The following is a 20986-nucleotide window of genomic DNA, read 5'->3' on the forward strand; positions in this document are numbered from 1 at the left end:
ATAACTGAGCTATATCATCTTATATTATATACTGTTAATCCAATGCTGTAGCTACTATATATCTTTAATTCAATTACACAGATATTAATTGACTACCTATATGTGCTCTCGTTTACCATTTATGTGCCAGGAGCTATGCTGGATTACATTAAAAAAAGAAAGAAAATCCAGTTTTGATTCTCAAGGAAATCATAATCCAGTGAAGAAAAACATAAAGACCTGCATTCTCCAAGGTGTTCCAAAGAACTCAGTTTTGCACGATATTGGTGGGTTAGCCAGCAAAATAGTATTAAGGCTCAAATAAGCCTGAGTAACATTGAGTAGGATTTCCACAGCCTTAAATGCTCAGTGTTCTGTGAATCTCCAATAAGGAGCTACTTCACCATAAAACAACTTTTTCACAATATGCATAAATACCACATTGGAACAGTATTTCCTGGAGTACCAGATTAGAAAATGTTTTTATAGACAAATAAATGTTCTATAGAGCTAGAATCCCAAGTAATCCCCATATAGGAATCATTTTCTATGAACAGAAGGGAAGGCAGGAGGGCAGAGCCATGGAAAGGGGGCCATTGAGGAAGGGAACTAATGCTTCCCTCCCCAAAGCAAGTCCAATAGTGACCCATTTTCCCAAGTAGAGGGCAGGATGCAGTACCCATGGCTTGAGTATCTTGACTGAAGAAGGAAGTCCTAAATATTAATTGATCAATTGTGGGTCATCCAGGTGGGGATCCCTGGTGGACAGTGCATATAGTCCTAAATGGTTCCAGTTTCCTGAAAGTTTGTATTCTCTAAGAAGTTAACTTCTATTTTAAAAACAGCACTACCACCAACAAAACCCAATAGGATAGAAGTAGTTCCTTATGTGAGAAAAATGATTGTTTTAGTGAAAGAAAGTTGCTGTCCCCTGCTGTCTTTCCTTTCTATTGGCTCTAGAAAACGGGAGAACAGATGGGGCAGATATGTATTAATGGTCCACATCATGCCCTCTGCTTCTGAAGGATTCTCTTTAGTTAAGAGGTGTTAACTCTGGAGAGGTAAAAACCAGTCTTATTTGATTCTCAAAAGAAGCACTTGGTATTGGTTTTCTGCAAGCAGCACAGTGACTCTTGTTTGGGCGGGAGGTAAGAAAGAAAGGTCCTTACCAGTCACAGAAAGCTGTGATTTTTTCCTTCAAAATTCTGTGAGAAGATGCACTCAGCTGACCCTCTACTTCCCCACCTGATCCCCAAATTCAAACATCTCTCATTTCTCATGTGTATAATACATTCTTTAGCTTTTTGCTGAGGTCTGCTTCACAGCATACTTCCAGAGAGAGTGAGGGATGTAAATTTCAGTGAAATGGTAAATTTTATATAAAGTCTTAATGTGTTCTTCGGTTACTTACTGCAAGAACTGCCCTATCTCTTTCCACCAAGTCCGCAAGCTTATCCAGCAGACGTCCTCTTTCTGAAGCGTCCATCCTCCTCCACACTGAACCAAGAGAGAAAGCCAGGCGGGCTGCCTGCACTGCTTTGTCTATATCCGCCTGTTAGAGGGCAAAAGGCACAAATGATGAAAGATAAACACTCCAAATAAAGGAAGAACTATCTGCTCTCACAAAAAAAAAAAATGATGTATTAGCACAAGTGGTGGTGTCTAGAGAGCATATGCTTACTGCTCTGCCGTTCGAAGGTAAGTTATTTCACAGGGAATCTATTTCTAAGAAAGACATACCTTGTCTGCTTCTTGAACTTCACACACCTGTTCTCCTGTGGCTGGATTACAGACAGGGAACACTCTCCCACTCTCTGAGTTCTGCCACTCGTTGTTAATAAAGATCTACGGGAGTAGACAAGAGAATGGGATCTGTGACACAGATGACAAACCCAGTCAATGGCCCAGTGATATGGAAGTACTGTGGTAAATTTAATACTTGTTCTGTATGCTTGCTGGTACATAATAAAAGCATAGAATTTGAAGTGTTGCAAGAGATCTTAAACAGTATCCGGTCCAGATTCACTCTCAGTTCAGGAATTTCCACTATAAGGTTTTTGCTTCAATGTCATCCAAAGACTAAATATAGTTCTTACCTTTAGTGAACCTGTCCACTAATGAGAAAGACAAATAAGGATGGAAGGACAGAAAGTCTCACATACATACAGACCATAAATTAAAGCTAAGAAAATAGTTATTGATAGTCCAAGTTCTAGCCAATATCCATAAGGGTTAAACAGTGGAGCAAACTGATATTCATCAAGCCTCTTAGGTCCTAGTTTCTCTGTCAGAAACCTAAGTGACTTCCCAAGGAAATCTGGATGGTGCTGGAATAAACATTCGCCTAATTTATAGTCAAATCCTGAACTAAACCAATGACTCTGACGAAACTAACTAGTGAGTAAAACAAGTTGCATGTATAACTCCAAATTAGATTTCTTTCCCCTTGCTGAGTAGGCTTTATGGCTTAACAAACAGTCTATAACTTTCAGGTTGGTCTCTCTAAGATTTCTTAAGAAGCTTGGTTTCCTTATATATTAAATGGAGATTATATTAAAGTGGCAAAGAAACTAATGATTTAAAAAATTATTCAAGTCAATTTCTCACAAGATTTGTAGTAAATTAGTTACAGTAAAAGGGAAAACATAGGCAAAAAATTTTTTAAATTGTTATTGACATTAAGAGAGAACCCCAAACTAATATTTTTGCACTATGAAATCTTCAAGAACACACAAAGATGTTTTAAGCTAGGAAATTTATAGCACAATGAAGATTTCTGAATGTATGAACCAATCAGCCAATTTAGGACAAACACAGTGATAAATTGATTTGTTATTACCTGCCATTTTTTGATAATCATAGACAAAGCTTAATAAGTAAAATCTACACTTTTAAATACCAAATTCTAGAAAATGTCTTGAAGCTTTCCTTTTCCCCCCTATTTGATAAAACAATGAGCCCATGTGAAAGGAGGCACTGATTAAACTAGAGCTTTCTTTTCCTTAAGGGTTTCTAAGATAAAGGGAAAGAAAAGACCTTAAAGTTGTATAGCACTTAATGCAAATGTACTGATCACAAACAAGTGGCCTTGTAATTGTAGAACATTTTACAGTTTATAATATACAATACATAAACATGCTTAACGTAACATATTCAATACAAATGTATTGATCACAAACACATGACCTTGTAATTGCAGAAAATTTTACAGTTTATAATATATAATATATAAACACACTTAACATAACGTATTCATTTACCCAACAAATACTTAGATACTTCTAGACACAGGAAAGGAAAACATGATTAAGAGTGTTCCAGCCCTCCAGGGTCTTACAGTCTCCAGTAGTTTATTTAATACAACCCTGTGAGGGAGAATTTTCTTATCTCTAACAAAGATGAGAAAATTGAGAGGCAAGGAGGTTGAGTCCAAAGTAGCAGGTTCTGCTGTGGCTTTAATTCAAAGACTGCTACTGCTCTTTCCACTATACATGGTTTCCAGGATTACTCAGCCCAAGAAACAAAACTGTAATAGTTAATGTCCAAGCACGAACTAAAGTTACAGTTCTTGGAGTCCTGGTCTGGTTCTCTTTTCATTCCATTTAACAAATTTTCTCACAGAAATATGACCTCAAGGTAATAAAAGAAGAAAGTTAAGAGGTTAGTTTCATTAAGAATTCACTTCTAGGGTATCACCAGATTTAAAAAAGAAGAGGCATTACCAATGCTCCTTACTCCTTTGATTCACTATACGGCTGAATCAAACTTCTAAACCTTGGGAATATCATCAGGGCCCACAGAATCCAAGTTTTTTTTTTTTTTTTTTTTTAAGTTTCTTTGTGTAGGAGTTTTAACTATTTGCAGGGATTGATATTTCATGACTTTTATCATTTCTTAGAGGTTTTCCAAAGATCAGAGAATAGGCTAAAACTCATCTTCTTACTATTATCATGTAGGTCCATTAATCATTTTATAAATCTAAGATGCATTATGGGATTTATCTAAGATACATTATGGCATCTTAGTGATCTTACATTTCCTATCCCTTAAAACATTTTGCTGTTTTATTATCCTAAGAATTATTTAATCATCACTTATTTCCAACTATGCTTTAAAAAACTAAAATAATAAATAAGGAAACAAAAAAATCATGGAATTGCTTAGGCATGAATAAATAAGCTACCACTATTACATCATCCTTCAGTTTTCTAATTGTGTTGTCCAAAGTAATACATTATCTTTCAATAAGGTATAAAACAAGCCTGGAGATGCCATCTTTGCCATATTCTTTTTATCTTTCATTGAACACAGTTAAGAATGCAGAATTTTTAGCTTTCTGCCCATAGTGAGATAGAGAAGAAAATTAACGGAGAAAGACATTTCACAATTACTGGATGAGTGAGAATATAAAAGCAGAGACAGAAGCACTCAAGACTCCACTGATAAGGGTAAAAATGACCTTATAAGCAAAATCTTGGGCTATGAGTGTTTCAGATAGATAAATTTTCTCAAACTCAAGAATCAAGGAGTAAATGGTGTAAGTTATGAAGACAAAAAAGAAATATGATATTCTAACCCATTAGTCATTCAACAGGAAGGACTTGATCACTAATATTTTGCAATAAGATCCTGGACCATCCTGTTTTGGTAAAAGGACATATGACAATTCTTTTATCTTGATAACATTTGTGGGGAAAAATTTACTTGAGATGATTCATAAATGGGCAAATACTGAAGGAAGGTATATATCTAAGGGGGAATGAAAGGACATATAAAAATTTAAAAAGTTCATCGGGTTGATCAATCTAATTAACATTTATAAAACTTAAAATGAAAATTTTTGTATTAATAATTATGGAAGAAAAAGATGGCGATCCTCTTTTCTACACAATTATGAGCCTTTGAAATTTTCAAGAATATTACATTGTGATAATGCATATACAAGAATAATCAGAAGTAATAACCTGTAATCTGTTAGAGATGTATTTAAAATCTGGAATCAGTATTTATGACATGATTATGTTCCAGGTTCATATACGACAATTGGTGAGTAGTTAGTTGTATTCAAAGGCATTGCCCATTTCAGGTTACATATACCTCCCAAACCAGGAAAATATGAAATAAAAATTTGGTTTGCTAGGTTTAAATTCTTATTTTGCTGTTTTTACCATCTCTTTATTCTTACTTCTGTAAATTATTCATAAAATAGCTTAAAAGTTAAAAAATAAAAGGATCCATTGGAACCAGATGGTAAAGGTGATGGCTATTTTCCTGGTATGCCGAAAGTTAAGATTTTTAATTTTACCACATTAATATCCTTGTAGGCCCAGACTTATAATAATAACAAGTACCTCCCAAATATTTGATTGTTTTCAGCTTCCTTGGGCAATTTTGAAAGTTTTGAATTCTATCTACATGTTCTTCTCTGACAAGGGCTCCTTAAAGAAATGGTTTATTTCAGGGCTGTAGCAGCGAAAACACAAGATGAACCTGGGACACTGCGGTCCCAGAAATCAAGTAAATGCTCAAAAATTGACGGGAACATAATAAAAGGACACAGAAGCCAACATTAAGGAGCTCCCAATGGACAATACTGGGATAATTTAAACACCAAAGTAAATAATAATAGTAATAAATTATTACCCATAGAATGAAAAAAGCACCAAAGAGTTCATGATGATATAAATTTTTTTCAATGAATATATAAATAAATGGGGGATAAGGAAATTGCTCTTCTTCATAATAGAATTCCAACTAATAGATGTGAAGGAATGATGGAATTACATAGTCATTATTTGTCAAACACCATGTTAATAACTGCTTCAGGAAAAAAATCATCAATGGGTCATAAAAATCAGTGGGCAAAGTGTAATGAAAAACTGAATTTTCATGTAGTCTCAAAGTATCTTCTATCTCCTCTCAAGATATTAATTACAAAAGAAAAAATAGTAACTTATAACACTGGAGAAACTTGGCAGACACCACCTTAATCAAGTGATCAAAGTTGACATCACCAATAGTAGGACAAATTGACATCATGTGTTCTGATATGATACACTGAGAAAGACACAAGATCACTTCTGTAGTATCCTTACTCAAAAGGCAAACCTGAATGTAATCATGAAAAAACATCAGGCAAATCCAATTAAACATCAGGCACATGCTACAAAGTAACTGTCCTATACTTTTTTAAAGTGTCAAGGTCATGAAAGACAAAGAAAGACTAAAAAACTGTTCTAAATTAGACACTAATGAGACATAAAAATTAAATGCATCATGTAACCATAGCCTGAATCCTGGACCAGAAAAAAGGATATTATTGGGACAATTATTGAAATTTCAAAAGGGTCTTTATATAATAATATTGTATCAATGTTAATTTCCTGGTTTTTGCAATTGTACTGTGGTTATATAAGAACAGTGTAGAATCTGGGCAAAGGGCATATGGGAATTCTTTGCACTATTTTTGCAACTTTATTTTTGTAAATCTGAAATTATTTCAAAATGAAACGTTAAAAAAAAGTTTAAAAGTTAGTGTCATCTTTTGGTGCCTACCTTTCATATTATATTAATAATGCCCAAAACAAATTTGTTCAATGAAGAAATGAGGATTCAACATCTTTCTTTTCACAAAAGTTCCTTTAAATATGAGTTTGTGGAAAATGAAAAAATAAAAGTTATGACCCAATGCTGCCAAAAATTAGTCATTTTAAAATTTACAAATTATTTCAGTTCAAAGGCTTGTTAATGTCCATATGAGAAACCACAAAATTTTGCTTTGCAGTTTGTTGAATTTCAGAATAGGTATAAGTAAAAATGTGGACTTTTCTACTGTAGAACTCCTTAAAAGTAGAAGAGATATCTGACTCTAAGTTCCTTGACTGTTGCTCTGTTTCTTCATTTGTAAAATACAGAAATATTGACTTATAACATTATATAATTCTGTGATGCTGTAACTAAAGGCAAAAGAAACAGATGGCCTACGGAAGAAGGTACCTGTCCACTCTAGGTTTCTAAGAGAATAGGATGGATTAGCTTACAAACCTAATTTTCTTTCCCTTGTGGTTGTGAAGAAGTAACTGCCCATGGACGTTTTATGGGTTGTTTTTGGTATTAAAAGACATAATGGATGTGGTAGGCATTTAGTTAATGTTAACTGGAATGGAATGTCTGCTGGGAGAGGACATGAATCATTGCCTAACATCTTTCCTGATAAGATTAGAAATACAATACCTCCCACACCAAGATAAAATCAGAAACATGCTGAAGAATAAAGAGTATATTTGGGCAACAAAATTTTCTTATATTACATTGTAATTAATATAGTACAAAAGAATATAGGTACCATAAATGTGGGTTAAGATCCATCATACTAAAACACACCATGAACACACCATTCAAACACTAGAATGTTATTAGTTACTGACGCTGCTTGCGTGTTTCTCCCTGATCCCATCCTCCAGCTTGACACACCTTATCACTAGCGGTAAATGCTAATTTATAATTTATTTGTCCTTGGATATTTTCTTTCTTTTTCTTGCCCAAATAAACTAATTATTGGATACAGATTTCTACATCTGTCTATTGTATCAATTTTGTGGCATTGCTTAGATCATCTTAACATTTGATATGTTTGTACTATAAAAATTGAGAAAGCTATGTTGAAATTTCCCACCTGGGTGGTGCATTTATCAATGTATCCCTTATTTTCATCATTTTTTACCTTTATAAATGTGAGGGCATTTTACCTTTATAAATTTGAGGATATTTTATTACTAAATATAACTTTGTATAATAACTATTAAATGGTAAACTATTTATCAATATGAAATGACTTTATAACTAGTAAAGCTTTCTCTCTTAGAGCCTATTTTGTTGTGTTTTTTCTGTTTTTGTTTTTTTAGAGATTTAAATACATGTATTTTTATACACACATGTACATAAATACATACATATTCATATTTATATACATATTCATCCAAGATCTAGCTGCATTCTGACAGAAGGACCATTTAGAGCTGTGGTCCCTGACCCCCAGGCTGTGGACCAGGTTACACAGCAGGAGGTGAGCAGCAGGCGAGTGAGCGAAGCTTAATCTGTATTGACAGTCGTTTCCCATCACTGGCATCACTGCCTCAGCTCCACCTCCTGTCAGATCAGCCACGGCATTAGATTTTCATAGGAGCGTGAACACTGCTGTAAGCTGCACATGAGACAGATCTAGGTTGCACGCTCCTTGTGAGAATCTAATGAGTGATGATCTGAGGTGGAGCTGAGGTGGTGATGCTAGCGCTGGGGAGCAGCTGCAAATACAGATTATCATTAGCAGAAAGGTTTGACTGCATGATAAATGCAATGCACTTGAATCACCCTGAAACCATCCCCACTCTCCATCCGTGGAAAAATTGTCTTCCATGAGACCAGTCCCTGGTGCCAAAAAGGCTGGGCACCACTGTTTTAGAGCATATAGTTCACTTTAATGCCAAAAATGGAAATCCTGGGCAGCAACTTTTGGCAGCAACTATTAACCTTTTAAAATAGGTAAATTTAAAAATAATAGTCTAAAGAAATGTCTAAAGAATAGTTATGGCTTTTAGTTGCAATGCAACCACTCTGTAAGATTAAAGGACCTGCAAAACTTCCTCCCACATCCTCCCCTGTGAAAAAGGTTGCTAGAACATAAATGGTATGAGTTGGAACTAAGCAGGAAAGGAATACCTGAGTAGAAATTTGATTTCACAGAAAAAACTGCAAAATATTTATTAAAGGCCTATTCTAAGCATGGCATTGTCTGTAGATACTACTGAAAATCCACAGAAAACATGTATTCTGCTGTCCTGGAGCTTACAATAATGTTTCAATGACAAGATTACTTTCAGGAAAGTTAAATAATGTAAGACACTCTTGTGATTTAGTGCCAAGATGGATGGTAGAGATAAGCACTGCAGGAGTTCACTTCAGAGAAGGGAGACAGCAGTGTGGCTGACATGTTAGAAGAACACTTCAGGGAAACAAGAAATAATGAGGGAGTATGACCTGGGGTAGAGAATGGGGAAGGTGGGAGGAAGAAACTCTATCCTTAATAAAATTATCCAGCAAGCCTGATCAGCCCCTCTTTTTGCCTTTAGCTCCTCTCTAAAGATTATCTGATACCCTGGGTTTAAGAAGTGTGACTGAGAAGAAATAAATGAAAGTTTAGCTTCTCTTCTTCCCTCTACAAGTCCTCTGACCCTACCATAAGCTCAAAGGATTGAGGTGCCCCTAGATTCTCACCACTAGCCTCTACCATAGGACTGTGCTCAGGCAAGTAAGGGTGTATTGAGGCAAGGAAGGCCCCCAAATCACAAAAATCCATAAAAGAATGAGAGTAAATAAATCAGAAAGCTCATAAAGGCAGTCAAACAGAGTCACAGAAAGAAGGAAGACATGGGAAGAGAAAAAACATTTACATATGTTATAAATTAAGCACATATTTTGGAAGAGCAGTGATAAAATGTAGTGGAAAACACTGGAGGAAAACAGCAAGAGGAGACTTTTAAAAGATAAGGAAAATGAATACTGACAGGGCAAAATGAAAGAGATGGAACATATCTCCCATGAAAGTTCAAAATTTAGGTATTTAATACTTTGAACTATTCAATACTGAATAACTAGCTTTCTTTTCTTTTATTCACCATGAAAAGATGATTACAAAAAGCATTAAAGCAAGACCAGACAGAAAACATAGATAGGTCGTGACAAAATTTGATAGCCACATTCTTGCGTCATTATACTTCTGCTGTTTGCAGACGTATCACACTCTTGATTTTGGTCAATTTGTGCATTTTGCTAGTATCCCACACAATGGAGAAGGTGTGGGGAAGTGTGGTATTCCGTGGATAGCAATATCCTAATACTCTTAAGTATTTGGGCCAAAAGGTTCTAAAAAGCCATGCAAAGAAAAGCAGAAATAGGCCAGGTGCGGTGGCTCACGCCTATAATCCTAGCACTCTGGGAGGCCGAGGCAGGAGGATCCCTTTAGGTCAAGAGTTTGAGACCAGCCTGAGCAAGAGCAAGACCCCATCTCTACTAAAAATAGAAAAATTAGCTTAACATCGTGGTGTGTGCCTGTAGTCCCAGCTACTCGGGAAGCTGGGGCAGAAGAATCGCTTGAGCCCAGGAGTTTGAGGTTGCAGTGAGCTAAGATGACACCACCGCACTCTAGTCAGGGTGAAAGATTAAAACTCCATCTCAAAAAAAAAAAAAAAAAGAAAGAAAGAAAAGAAAGAAGGACAAGAAGTCCCTGGCAATTGGCAGTCTTTGATCCACCTAGACAAACATAAAAAGAACTTTAAGATCAAGAGAACTCAAAAAGATACTTTGTCTTTTTTATAATGTATATCCTAATCTCTATCTTCCTTGATATCAATGTCCCTTTGCCCAATCGGCCTCTGTCTGTTAACCTCAGTTTTTCCCTATGCGGCCTCCCCCATCTTTTCTTCCTGCCTCTTGAGATCTAAACACAGCTGAACTTACAAGGATGTGTCTCTTAAGATATACGTTTCCATGGTCTCTTCTGATAAACACCCTCATCCTCTCCCTTATTACTTCCCTTCCTTTCTTACCTCTTTCAAGAGTATTTACTGAGCACCTACTCTTTTCTAGGCATTGTGCTTACTAGGGCCTCCCTATATATTTTCTTTCTTCTCCAGGCCAAGAAAATTATGTTTTTAAGTCTAAATATATCTGGCTTATCTCCAGTATAAGATACAAGGCGTAAAAGAAGGCTAAAGAGGTTTCTGTGCCAGTCATCCCTAGAAACAAAGGCCAATGCTTTCATGTGTAGTAACAGAATACAGCCAAATAATTTTTTAAAAGAAAATGAATGACTCCCCTAATTGATTCACTTATAGAAAACAGACTTGGCTAAAACAAACCCAATTATGACTAATCAGGGTACCTACCTACTCTACTGTCCCACAATTCCCGTAGCTGTGCTATTGACATCTGTTTCAGGAAAAATAGTACAAAACAACCAACTGGTCAGAGCAGCCTTGACAGAGTCAAGTTGAATTACAGCATTTGGTTACTCTGTTGAGGCAACATGACATTAAAGCCAAGTACACACCAATGTCAGTTGTGACATATTCCCAAATTGGAAGAAACTAAACTTGCCATCAGTGTTATGGCAGAAGGCAATGGGAATTGCTACTGGTAATGGTTAATGTTCATTTCTTCCTGTTCCACTTTCTATAAACAAGGTAATGCCTATACAAGCTCATTACTGTAAACTGAGCACATTTAAATTGGCAGTAAAACTAGAGTATTTACTCTAGTGCACATATAAAGTGCCTCATCCAATGTTTTGGAAATGTTTCAAGTTTTGAAACCAAGCAGCTGGCAGCTTTACAAGCCAAACCTTACACTTAAATCACTCACTCTGGAAAGTTTTTTGGTGTCTTGTGTCAGGTAGTACCATTCAGCAGACATTCATTCCTCCACTCCTCGAATTCTTTTGCAATAAATTTGCATTCACTGGGCTCTTATAACTCTTCCAGCACCACAGACTCCAATGGCTGTTGATTAAATGTATATATCCTGTGCATTTAATCTGACTTTCATTATGGCCACTTCATAAAACCGCCACAGACTGGACAAGCGATGACACATAGCAAGAACCTGGAATCCCTGCAAAGTCTCAGATTAGGTTTTTTTTCTCCTTCTTTATTAATAGTGACCATTTTGTGGTCTAGCTCTAAATCAGCAAAAGTATTTGACAGCAAATGTTCCTATCTATGGATTATATATAACCCGTCTTAAACACCAGATGAAAAAGGGATAACCCCGGGAAAGGAAGGGCTTGCTTCCATGTAAATCATGTTACAAATTGGACAACACCCAGAGAGTTCATTGTTCAACCTCAATTGTGAAGGCCATTCCCATTTACTATTCCCCTGGAATCGATGTTAATTAAGGCAGACTGAGGCCATAAATCAGCCTGGGAGTTTTACAATGTAATTCAGCATTAAGCATATACATTTAAATAAAAAGTAACTGATTAACCACTAGAGTTTTTCCAGAAGTTGCTGAGGCCATTTCTTTATAACAGAGACATGCCACCTTTCATTTTTGTCAAGAGAGGAAATGAAAGAAATATTGTCTTCTAACAAGGTGAGCTAAGGCTAGTTAAGTGACTCACAACACTGTTTACTGGGAGTGGGGAGCTAAAGAGAAAGAAAAGAAGAGAAAAAGGGAGGAGAGTTACACATACAAGGAGAGGCAGCTGGCATCTCTGTTCTATCCTCCTTGAAGTCATTAATTCTTCCTTTATTCACAATCGTTATTATGCACCCACTATATGTTAGGCACCATGCAAGATGTTGGAGGATAAAACATATACGTAAGAATCAGTCCCTGCCCTTGAAATGAGTGTTCAGCACTGCGGTGGGGGTTATCAACAATTCGATGTGGTAACAACACTCAAAAGTATTTATTTATTGACTATCTACCACGAATGTGCTCCAAAGACAGTAAATTTTATGTTCAATTTTATAAAATGCCAGAGAGGCAATTTAAGTGAGTCACAGAAATCCAACCAAAGCAACCACACCTGCCTGACAGAGCCGACAGAACGTCCCTCTGAAGAAAAGAACTGGGGCTTCAACAAAGCAAGCACTGGGTCTCTGAACCCATGGTTAAAGAGACAGGATTGTTTGATGAGCGCATGCTTCTTCAAGAGTTATACTAATAGGACATATCTATGCAAGTCCAACTATACCATGAATAGTAAAACAACCTGCAGATGGATAATCTAGGGAGAGGAATTTGTTTTAACCAAAGTATATGAATAACACACACACATTCAGTAAACAATTAGGATACAACTAACACTATTAGATGCCCGACATGTACCGAGAACTTTCACTATTTCATTTAATCTGAATAACAAATCTGTGATATAGGTATTATTTTTCTTTCCAGAGGAATAAACTAAGGTCTGTGTTACAAGTCCAAGCTCACACGACAAAAACTTTTGCTCACACAGGGCAAAAACTTGAACCTAGGTCTCCCACTGCTAAGTTTAGAGCTCTTTCCATTCCTCTCAACATTATTCTTTCTCCCCTACCTCTTCTCTGCTAATACATAACTTTAAATTAAAGATCTATTTTGTGTTGGGCCACAGGCGGGAAAGGAATAAATGAGGACATTTACTGTAAAGTCAGAATTGAAAACCTAATCAATCAAGAGAATAATAATAAAAGTTAACATATGAGTGCTTACTATGTCCAGACACTATTCTAGACGGTTTTTACATGTGTTAAGTCATTTAATCTTCACAACCACCATCTGAAGTAGGCACTCTCATTATTCCTGTTTTATAGATGAGGAAGATGAGGCTCAAAGACTTAAAGGAACTTGCCCCTGGATAGGAATTTAGTAGAGCTGGGATTCAAAATCCAAATGGTGTGGCACCTACCTTAACCTCAGTTCTACATACTGGTATTTTTAACAGGGCAATGCCATGGTGCAACTTCCTTCATGCTGCATAACCTTCAAGTAGCCATTTGTACTGTTACAAGATTAATTAAATGTATTTCTTCCTAAAGGGTAGGTTCCTTCATAATCTGGTCTCAACCAATCTCTCCAGTCTCTTCTCTAAACACTCCTCATCAACTATCTATGCCAGATTAACACCTACAGAACAATAGCATTTATATAAATAAAAACACAGAGGCAAAATAACACATTTACCATCCATAGTATGTCCATATCTAAAAATAGATTGGAGTGGGTACCTGTGGCAGAAACCAGAGAGATCTTGCATAGACCAATGTCTTATATGTGCCATAAACTGAAGAGCATGAGAACTTAAATCTGTGGATCTAAGTTCCTCCCTGTCTTAGTTTATTTGAGCTGCTATAACAAAATACCGTAAACTGGGTGGCTTATAAACAATAAAAATTTATTTCTCACAAATCTGGAGGCTGGGAAGTTCTAGATCAAGGCACCAACATATTTAGTGTCTAGTGAGGGCCCATATTCTGGTTTACAGATGGCACCTTCTCGCTGTGTCCTCACATGGCGTAATGGATGAGCTAGCTCTCTCAGGCCTTCTTTTATAAGGGCACTAATCCCATTATGAGGGCGGAGCCCTCTTGACCTAATCAACTTCTAAAGTTCCCACCTCCTAATACCATCACCTTGGTATAGCAGTCCTCCCTTATCTGCTGTGGATATATTCTAAGACCCCCAGTGGATGCCGAAACCACAAATACAATACAAATATTATGTTTTTTCCTATACACATATATCTATCATAAAGTTTAATTTATAAATTAGGTACAGTAAAAGAATAATAACTAACAATAAAATAGAACAATTGTAACAATACACTGTAATAAAAGTTACATGAATGTGGGCTCTCTTTCTCTCTCTCTCAAAATATCTTATTGTAATGTACTCATCCATTTTCGGATAGCAGTTGACTATGAGTAACTGAAACTGTGGAAAGCAAAGTTGTAGATAAGGGGGGATTGCTGTATTAGGATTTCAACATATAAATTTTGGGAAGACACAAACATTCAGACCATAGCACTCCCAACCCCTTCCCAAATTTTGTACTAAAACTACACCAATTTTTAAAATATGACATAAACTTTTATGAGTTGGGATATTTGAACTGTTCCCTTCCTTCTTTACCTGTCAAAACATTAAAATCTTAGTCATCTTTCAAAACTCAGTTCAAATAAACCTCTTGGCAAAGCCTTCCCAAAACTCTTCAGACACAGGTAACTGCTGGTCCTCTGACATCTACCTATCTATCACTTTGTCCTGTAAATACTTCACCTATGTTTCCTGTTAAACCATTTGCTCCTTAAGAACAATCTCTATGTAACTATGCCATCTTTACTTTTGTTTTTCCAGCACCTAAGTAAGCAATAATAAATGCTCAATAAATGTTTGATATGTATTGGTATTACACAAGAAGTACGAATTCAAAACATACATTGTTTCTTCCAACAAAAAGCAAAACAATGTATGTTTTGAATTCCTGTAGTCAAGGTTCTTGTAATCCTAGAACAATTTTCATCTCATGTCCCATGGCATTCAATCTATACTGAATGCCATCTCACTTATATTGTATGCTTCATATTTTTTGTCTTAATTGAGATTAAGACAGTTTTCATCACACACATAGTTTTAGATAGACACTGTGACCACCAAGACAATGAAGTTGTTTACTAAAAAGAATGCAGTACCACTGGTATCTTGCTAAAGCATTTGGGAATGAAGGTGATTCAGAAGGGGCTGCTTTTCTCTGGGGCACTGGGCCATAACACTGGAGTTCCAGTGAGTGATCTGCAACCTCGAAGGGCAAATCAGAATTGCAGTCTCCTCATCTGACCGCTACCAATTATGTAGTGTGGCTATTTTACGGCATGTTATTAATATTTAAGCTATGTCTTATTTATAAGAGGGTACCACTTAAAAAGTCTTATTTTCTTCTACAGCATAAGGAGGAAGAGGAGGAGGTGAAGTCCTGTGTTCTAGTCCTGGTTTCAAGCTAAATGTCTGGCAAGTCACTCAGCTTCCCCAGCCCTCCATTTCCTTGTCTATGAGAGGAACAGACTTGGTAACCAAAGGAAAGCTAATCTATGGCACTTACGATACAAATCTTTCCAGCTCCTTTGCAGACATTAATAATTGATCATAACACTTTCTAGCTGAACTTCTGAATACTTTTCAACATGGCACTTCAGAAAGCTACTATCAGTTGAGTGAAAGATGTCATTTACTATTAAATGCATTGCTATCCCTAATGACCTCTGAGTTCTAATATTCTGTACATCTGAGTTACTGGATACAGAACATATGTGACCACCAGTGGGCGCTCAATAAGAAAGTTTATCAGAAGTTTTGCGATACTTTGGTTTGTCTTGCTCCTTTTCAAGTGCATGTTAAAGTTTCATGGCCATTTGAATAACAGTGTCTCATGACCACTGCAGAGTCCACCCTCTGCATTCAACTGCCTTCCTTCTTTCCCAATTATGTCTAGTGTTTTAAAACGCAATGAATGTACTAGAAAGACATCATATGAAAAAAGTGAAATTCAGGTGGAAAAGAGTCCTACAACAAACATTTTAAAACCTATGCAAGGTCATCATCTAGAACAGCTAGAAACCTCCCCTCCCAAAAAAACTGGTTTTAGTTTCCTGTTGTGAAACTATTCAGTACACCAACATCATACTTTGGCAGCCAAGTCCTATTAAAGTACTATTTTGAAATGCACTAATGAATGAAGATCTTTTTCTTGGTCTAAATATAGTAGAGGCTGCTTTGGTTAGGAAGAGACAGATTCACAGAGCTGGAAGGGGCCTTAGATATACCTTAAGCACACAGAAAATGTTACAGAAAAAAACTTATCAAAAGAAGTCCAGTGATTTGTTCAAGGCCACACATTCCCAGCTAGTGGCAGAATAGGCGCTGAACCCCCACTCCCTGATCCCCACTCCAGTGCTTTTTCTAAATTTAATTTTTGCTGATGTTTACTTGAAAAGGGGGCGTGGTGGCTGAACAGGAATATGAGGAATCCTCACTGCATCTCCGTCATACTGTTAGAAATTATTCAGGTCCAGCTCAATAAACACAGGTGACTGTAAAGTAATTTTACATTTCCTTTCTTGAAAGCAAAATGTGTTAGGGAAACAGTGTTGATTTACATTCCTAATATGACACTACTTAGAGATGAGGTCCTGGGACATTTTCTGCAGTCTGCCCAGGTGCAGAAGCAGGAACTTCTGCCAGAGGACAGTCAGCAGCCAGACTATGATAATCCTCAAATAGGAAATTATTTTTCTAGGTTTATTAAAGAATAGTTTTGTGTTCTTACAACTGCAGGACTATATTTGAGGGTTCAAGAAGGGGGACCTCAAGACCAACCCCTGTCCTAGTAACTTCCCACAGGAAGGCTGGTTTCGAATGAGCAGAGGAAAAAGGGAATGGTCAATCTTGACTGATTTAGGAGCTGGTTAGAATTTCAGTGCATCAAAGTGAGCCTTTTTTCATATGTTCCCTTCTCTGTAGAGTCTGGGTATCCAAGGCTGAACAAGAGAAGGGCATCAAATGCCAAACAAAGTCTTTTTTAAATGGTCACAGCTGTCTGGCCCACAGTTTCTTCTCCCAGCTCAGAGAATTAAAATAAAAATTCATAATGGTACTTTATTAGAGATACTCCACACAAACATTTGGAAAAGATCTGTAAGTACAATTTCCTTCTGTAACTATTTCATAGTATCTTAAATTCTGGGCACCTGGGCAGGAAATGTCATATATTTTCCTATCTCAGAAATTCCGCCTTCCTGGTGGAATGCTTTTAAGAACTCTAACAAGGACAATGCTCACCCGCAACAAAGGCTTTCTGCCAATCAAAAATGCTCCTTCCCAAATCGTAAAGGAACAGACATCCCATAGTCTCCAAGGGAGGTGGTCTGACATGTGAATGAAGGATATGGTTGTATCCCTGGGTTAAAACAGTTAAGAGCATAAAGGTGGACTTTTTGAAAGCCAATTAAAGGTGACTGGGCTGGTTTATATAATTTTATTTTTTAAAAAGAGACCATCAGGATAACAAGGTAACAGGCCAGTCTGTTCCACCCAAGATCAGTTAGAGTTGCTTAATTTATTCAACCTTGATGGTTAAATGTTATAAGGGTTGTGTCTATGCATATAAAACAAAGTAAAGAAATAAGGATATTCATTTAAGGACTGAGGTGACTACCCTTGTATGTATTCTTTCATCGTCCTCATAGAACCACCAAAAATGGAGGTATCTGAGTTGAAAGATCTCCATTTTAATACTAGTCTATCTTTTACCATTTGTGTAAATCCTAGGTGAGCTATTTAAACTCTCTGAGCTTTGTTTCCTCCTCTGTAAAATCAGAAATAAGACCTATCTACCTTACAGGCTGTTGTACAATTCGTGAGATAAAATACGAATGCACCTAAGGTTTCGCTGGCTAAAACGGAAGTTGCTCCCTTCCCAAGTTCCTCGAAGAGAGGTCTCCTGGCTTCATTTGGTTTCCTTCACATCTTAACACAGCACTTAACAAGCAGTAAGTGCTCAAAAGATATAATAAATCACGTCCCTAGGGAAAGAAGTGGGGATGGGATAAGGAATTCAAATTGGCTGTCAACAGGGATCAGATTCACCTAAGAGTTGTTTTAAGTTGTTTTATAAATTTCAGCAGTTACTTGGTTAAAGAATCCAAACAGTGATGCCTATCCATGTAGGCTGCAACGCTTGGCCACTTTTGCAGCAGGAACATAATCTAGGACAATTACAGTTACCACACTTTTCAGCCCATAGCGAAGTGGCCATGAGTATATTGAGAGGCTGCCATGAATTTTCTAATTGGGGGATCTAAACACCAAGGAATTCTCAAAGCAGCAGGCATTAATAGGAGTTAGGTGTAAATAATTTCCTATCCTCAATGAATCTTTGACATAAAGCTGCCATGTTTTATTTCAGTAATAAAATGTTTTGTTTTTTTAATAGTAAATGCTTCAAATGATTTGCATTAAACCCTGCAGTAGATTGTGCCTTGGAGAGTTAAATTTTACTCAGCTTGCCATTAAACTGCTTTTGGTTCATCACAGGAAGAGTACCAGATAGCAAATCAATAGCTAGATTGATCTATTTATATGAAAAAGTTCAATTATTTTTAGTTAAACAATACAAGGAAGTAGTTTGAGTCCTTGTCATATGGTAGTTATGTCCTTTTACATGTTTCTCCCATTGTTTCTACTGATATGCTCTAAAGAGATTTATGAACAAAGAATAGAGTGTTACTACTTAACTATATTAAATTTTTAAAAATTGTATTGATGATCATCTCAGTATGGCACTCTGTAAGGCTAGTGGGCTTTGAATATTATAATGAAAGGTAATAAAAGTATTATTAACTATGAGGAAAAATAGCCCCATGTTATTTTTCTTCTAATTAAGAGTCTACCTATACAGAGTAAAATAATGAGGCAAAGTGTTCAGATCATTTATGTATGAGGAAGGGGGGGACCTTCCTCTTGAAATAGCTACATAGTTAGAGCAAAAGTGGTTCTGTCAACTTCCATTCTTCGCTTTGCTTCACGCCAAAACATCTGGCTAAAAAGTGAAAAAACACCCAAATGGCATTGTATAGGAAAAACACCTAGATGATTGATTGCATTTTTCACTTTAAAGTCAATGTTTTGATATTATAGAGACATGGCCTTTGTTCAGTAGGTGCAATCTTTTACTGGCAAAAAGCATGGTTTTACAAAGCTTGGTTCAACAAGGACTAATTTACCCATTTTAATGTTAAATTAAGTAAGTTTTAAATAATGGACCCAATATTGTATACTCTGAGCCCCACTTGTGCTGAGTCCTAAGTTAAGGAGCAGGAAGAAGAAAGAGCCTTCAATAGAAAAGACTGCAAACTAGACTGTCCAAGTATTCAGAAAGCACAAGGTCAAAAGAAATGAAAAACTAGAGGCAGCATTTTAAAACAGCTTTAAAATATTAAAGGGATTGTGACAGAGTAAGGGGCTGGATATTCTAAAAATAAGTGTTGTATGCCCAATGCATTGCACTAGCGTGCAATGATTCCATAAATTGTGTTAATGTTGTAAACAGAAATAACTTAGGACACTAGTAGTTAGGTAGCAAAAATCCATCCAGCTTCTCACATACCCATCAAGGTCTGTTTCCGAAAGTGAAAGGACACTGATGAGAGTACAGAGACAAAAGGTCATTAGTCATGTTCCCCAGAGGACAGTCAGTTTGGCCAGCCTTTGGTGGACAAGGCTGGTTCCAAATGAAGTGGGGGGAGGGAGGATAGTGAGAGGGGGACCTGGCCCCTTTCCCAGAATGACGCTGCTTGAGATATCCAGTGCTATCTTGAGATCATTCAGATTAAAGGGCCCTGGGAGAATTCTGGGGTCCTGTAATACAGACTTAGGGCAGATCTAGTCTTCCATTTGATTCAGGATTCCAAGGGTTATAAGGATATCCCTACAACAGACCAAAACTATCCAATTTTCCCAGTCTCCTCTAGTCATATGCCAGATTGACTAACACCCGAGTTGGGTCTTTTAGAGGTATGTATGGTCTTTTTTAATTATAAAAATTGATGAAGGTGTCCCAAGATCCAGTTCTGTCTGTATTCTTCTCACATGATTCCTTCATAGGTTGAATTCCTACTTATATAACAATTACTAGAAAGTGTGACTTAGGATGTGTTATTTAAACACTCTGTGGCTCTATTTTCCCATCTGTAAAATAAGAAAATAAAACTACCTTACCAAGAGGTTGTAAGGATTAAACAAGGTACTGGATTACTGGAAAGCCTAGCATAGTGTGCACTCAGAATTTTTATTGACTCTAATTCTGAATGCAAACAATCAATTCAAGGCAATTTATTAGTGCTCTTAAAGTTAGTCACTCCTTGTTCCATTTGTTTGTTTCTTATTCATTCATTTATTCTCTATTGCTACTAAGACCCCTTTGCCAAACCATGCAGGGGTGGGGAACCTGCAGCCTCAAGGCCACATGTGGCCCTCCAGATCCCCAAGTGTGTGCGGCTTCTCAACCAAATCCAAACGTCACATAAAAACAAATCCCTTCATTAAAAGGATTCGTTCTGTAAAATTTAGATTCAGTTAAAACGTCTCACGCAAGGATCCAGAAGGCCACATGTGGCCCCAAGGCCGCAGACAGAAGAAGGTAAAGACAGTGAAGGCCATCCAACACATTACCTGGTCTCCCAGCATGTCTGATCACTACCCTCTTCTGACTCTGCCATGAAAATAGGCTTATGCAGCCTGGTTCAAACATGCTAGGGCTGCCTGCTCCTGAGGTCTGAGCAGTGAGCATGGGAAATGTGCTTTGAGAGAAGAAAACTCAGGGAAAGGGCTTTAAATGCCCTCCTACCTTTCTTGAGAAAGCTGAATGTAACATGATTTCTTTTTTGTCTTTTACTTGGAAACAAAT

The 20986-nt window shown here is 36.8% G+C and overlaps 1 protein-coding gene across 1 annotated transcript in view; it reads right to left on the reverse strand.

The window, feature by feature from the left end:
• Positions 1–20986, reverse strand: part of ALDH1A2 (aldehyde dehydrogenase 1 family member A2) — a 94457-nt gene that overhangs the window by 57416 nt on the left and 16055 nt on the right. The window contains exons 2-3 of the mRNA XM_045530111.1: positions 1720–1824; positions 1391–1531 (exon numbers count right to left, since the gene is read on the reverse strand). Coding sequence (XP_045386067.1) covers positions 1391–1531; positions 1720–1824 — 246 coding nt within the window. The remainder of the gene's footprint in view (positions 1–1390; positions 1532–1719; positions 1825–20986) is intronic.

This window comes from Lemur catta, chromosome 1, assembly GCF_020740605.2.
Source record: "Lemur catta isolate mLemCat1 chromosome 1, mLemCat1.pri, whole genome shotgun sequence".
In the NCBI taxonomy this organism is placed as follows: Eukaryota; Metazoa; Chordata; class Mammalia; order Primates; family Lemuridae; genus Lemur; species Lemur catta.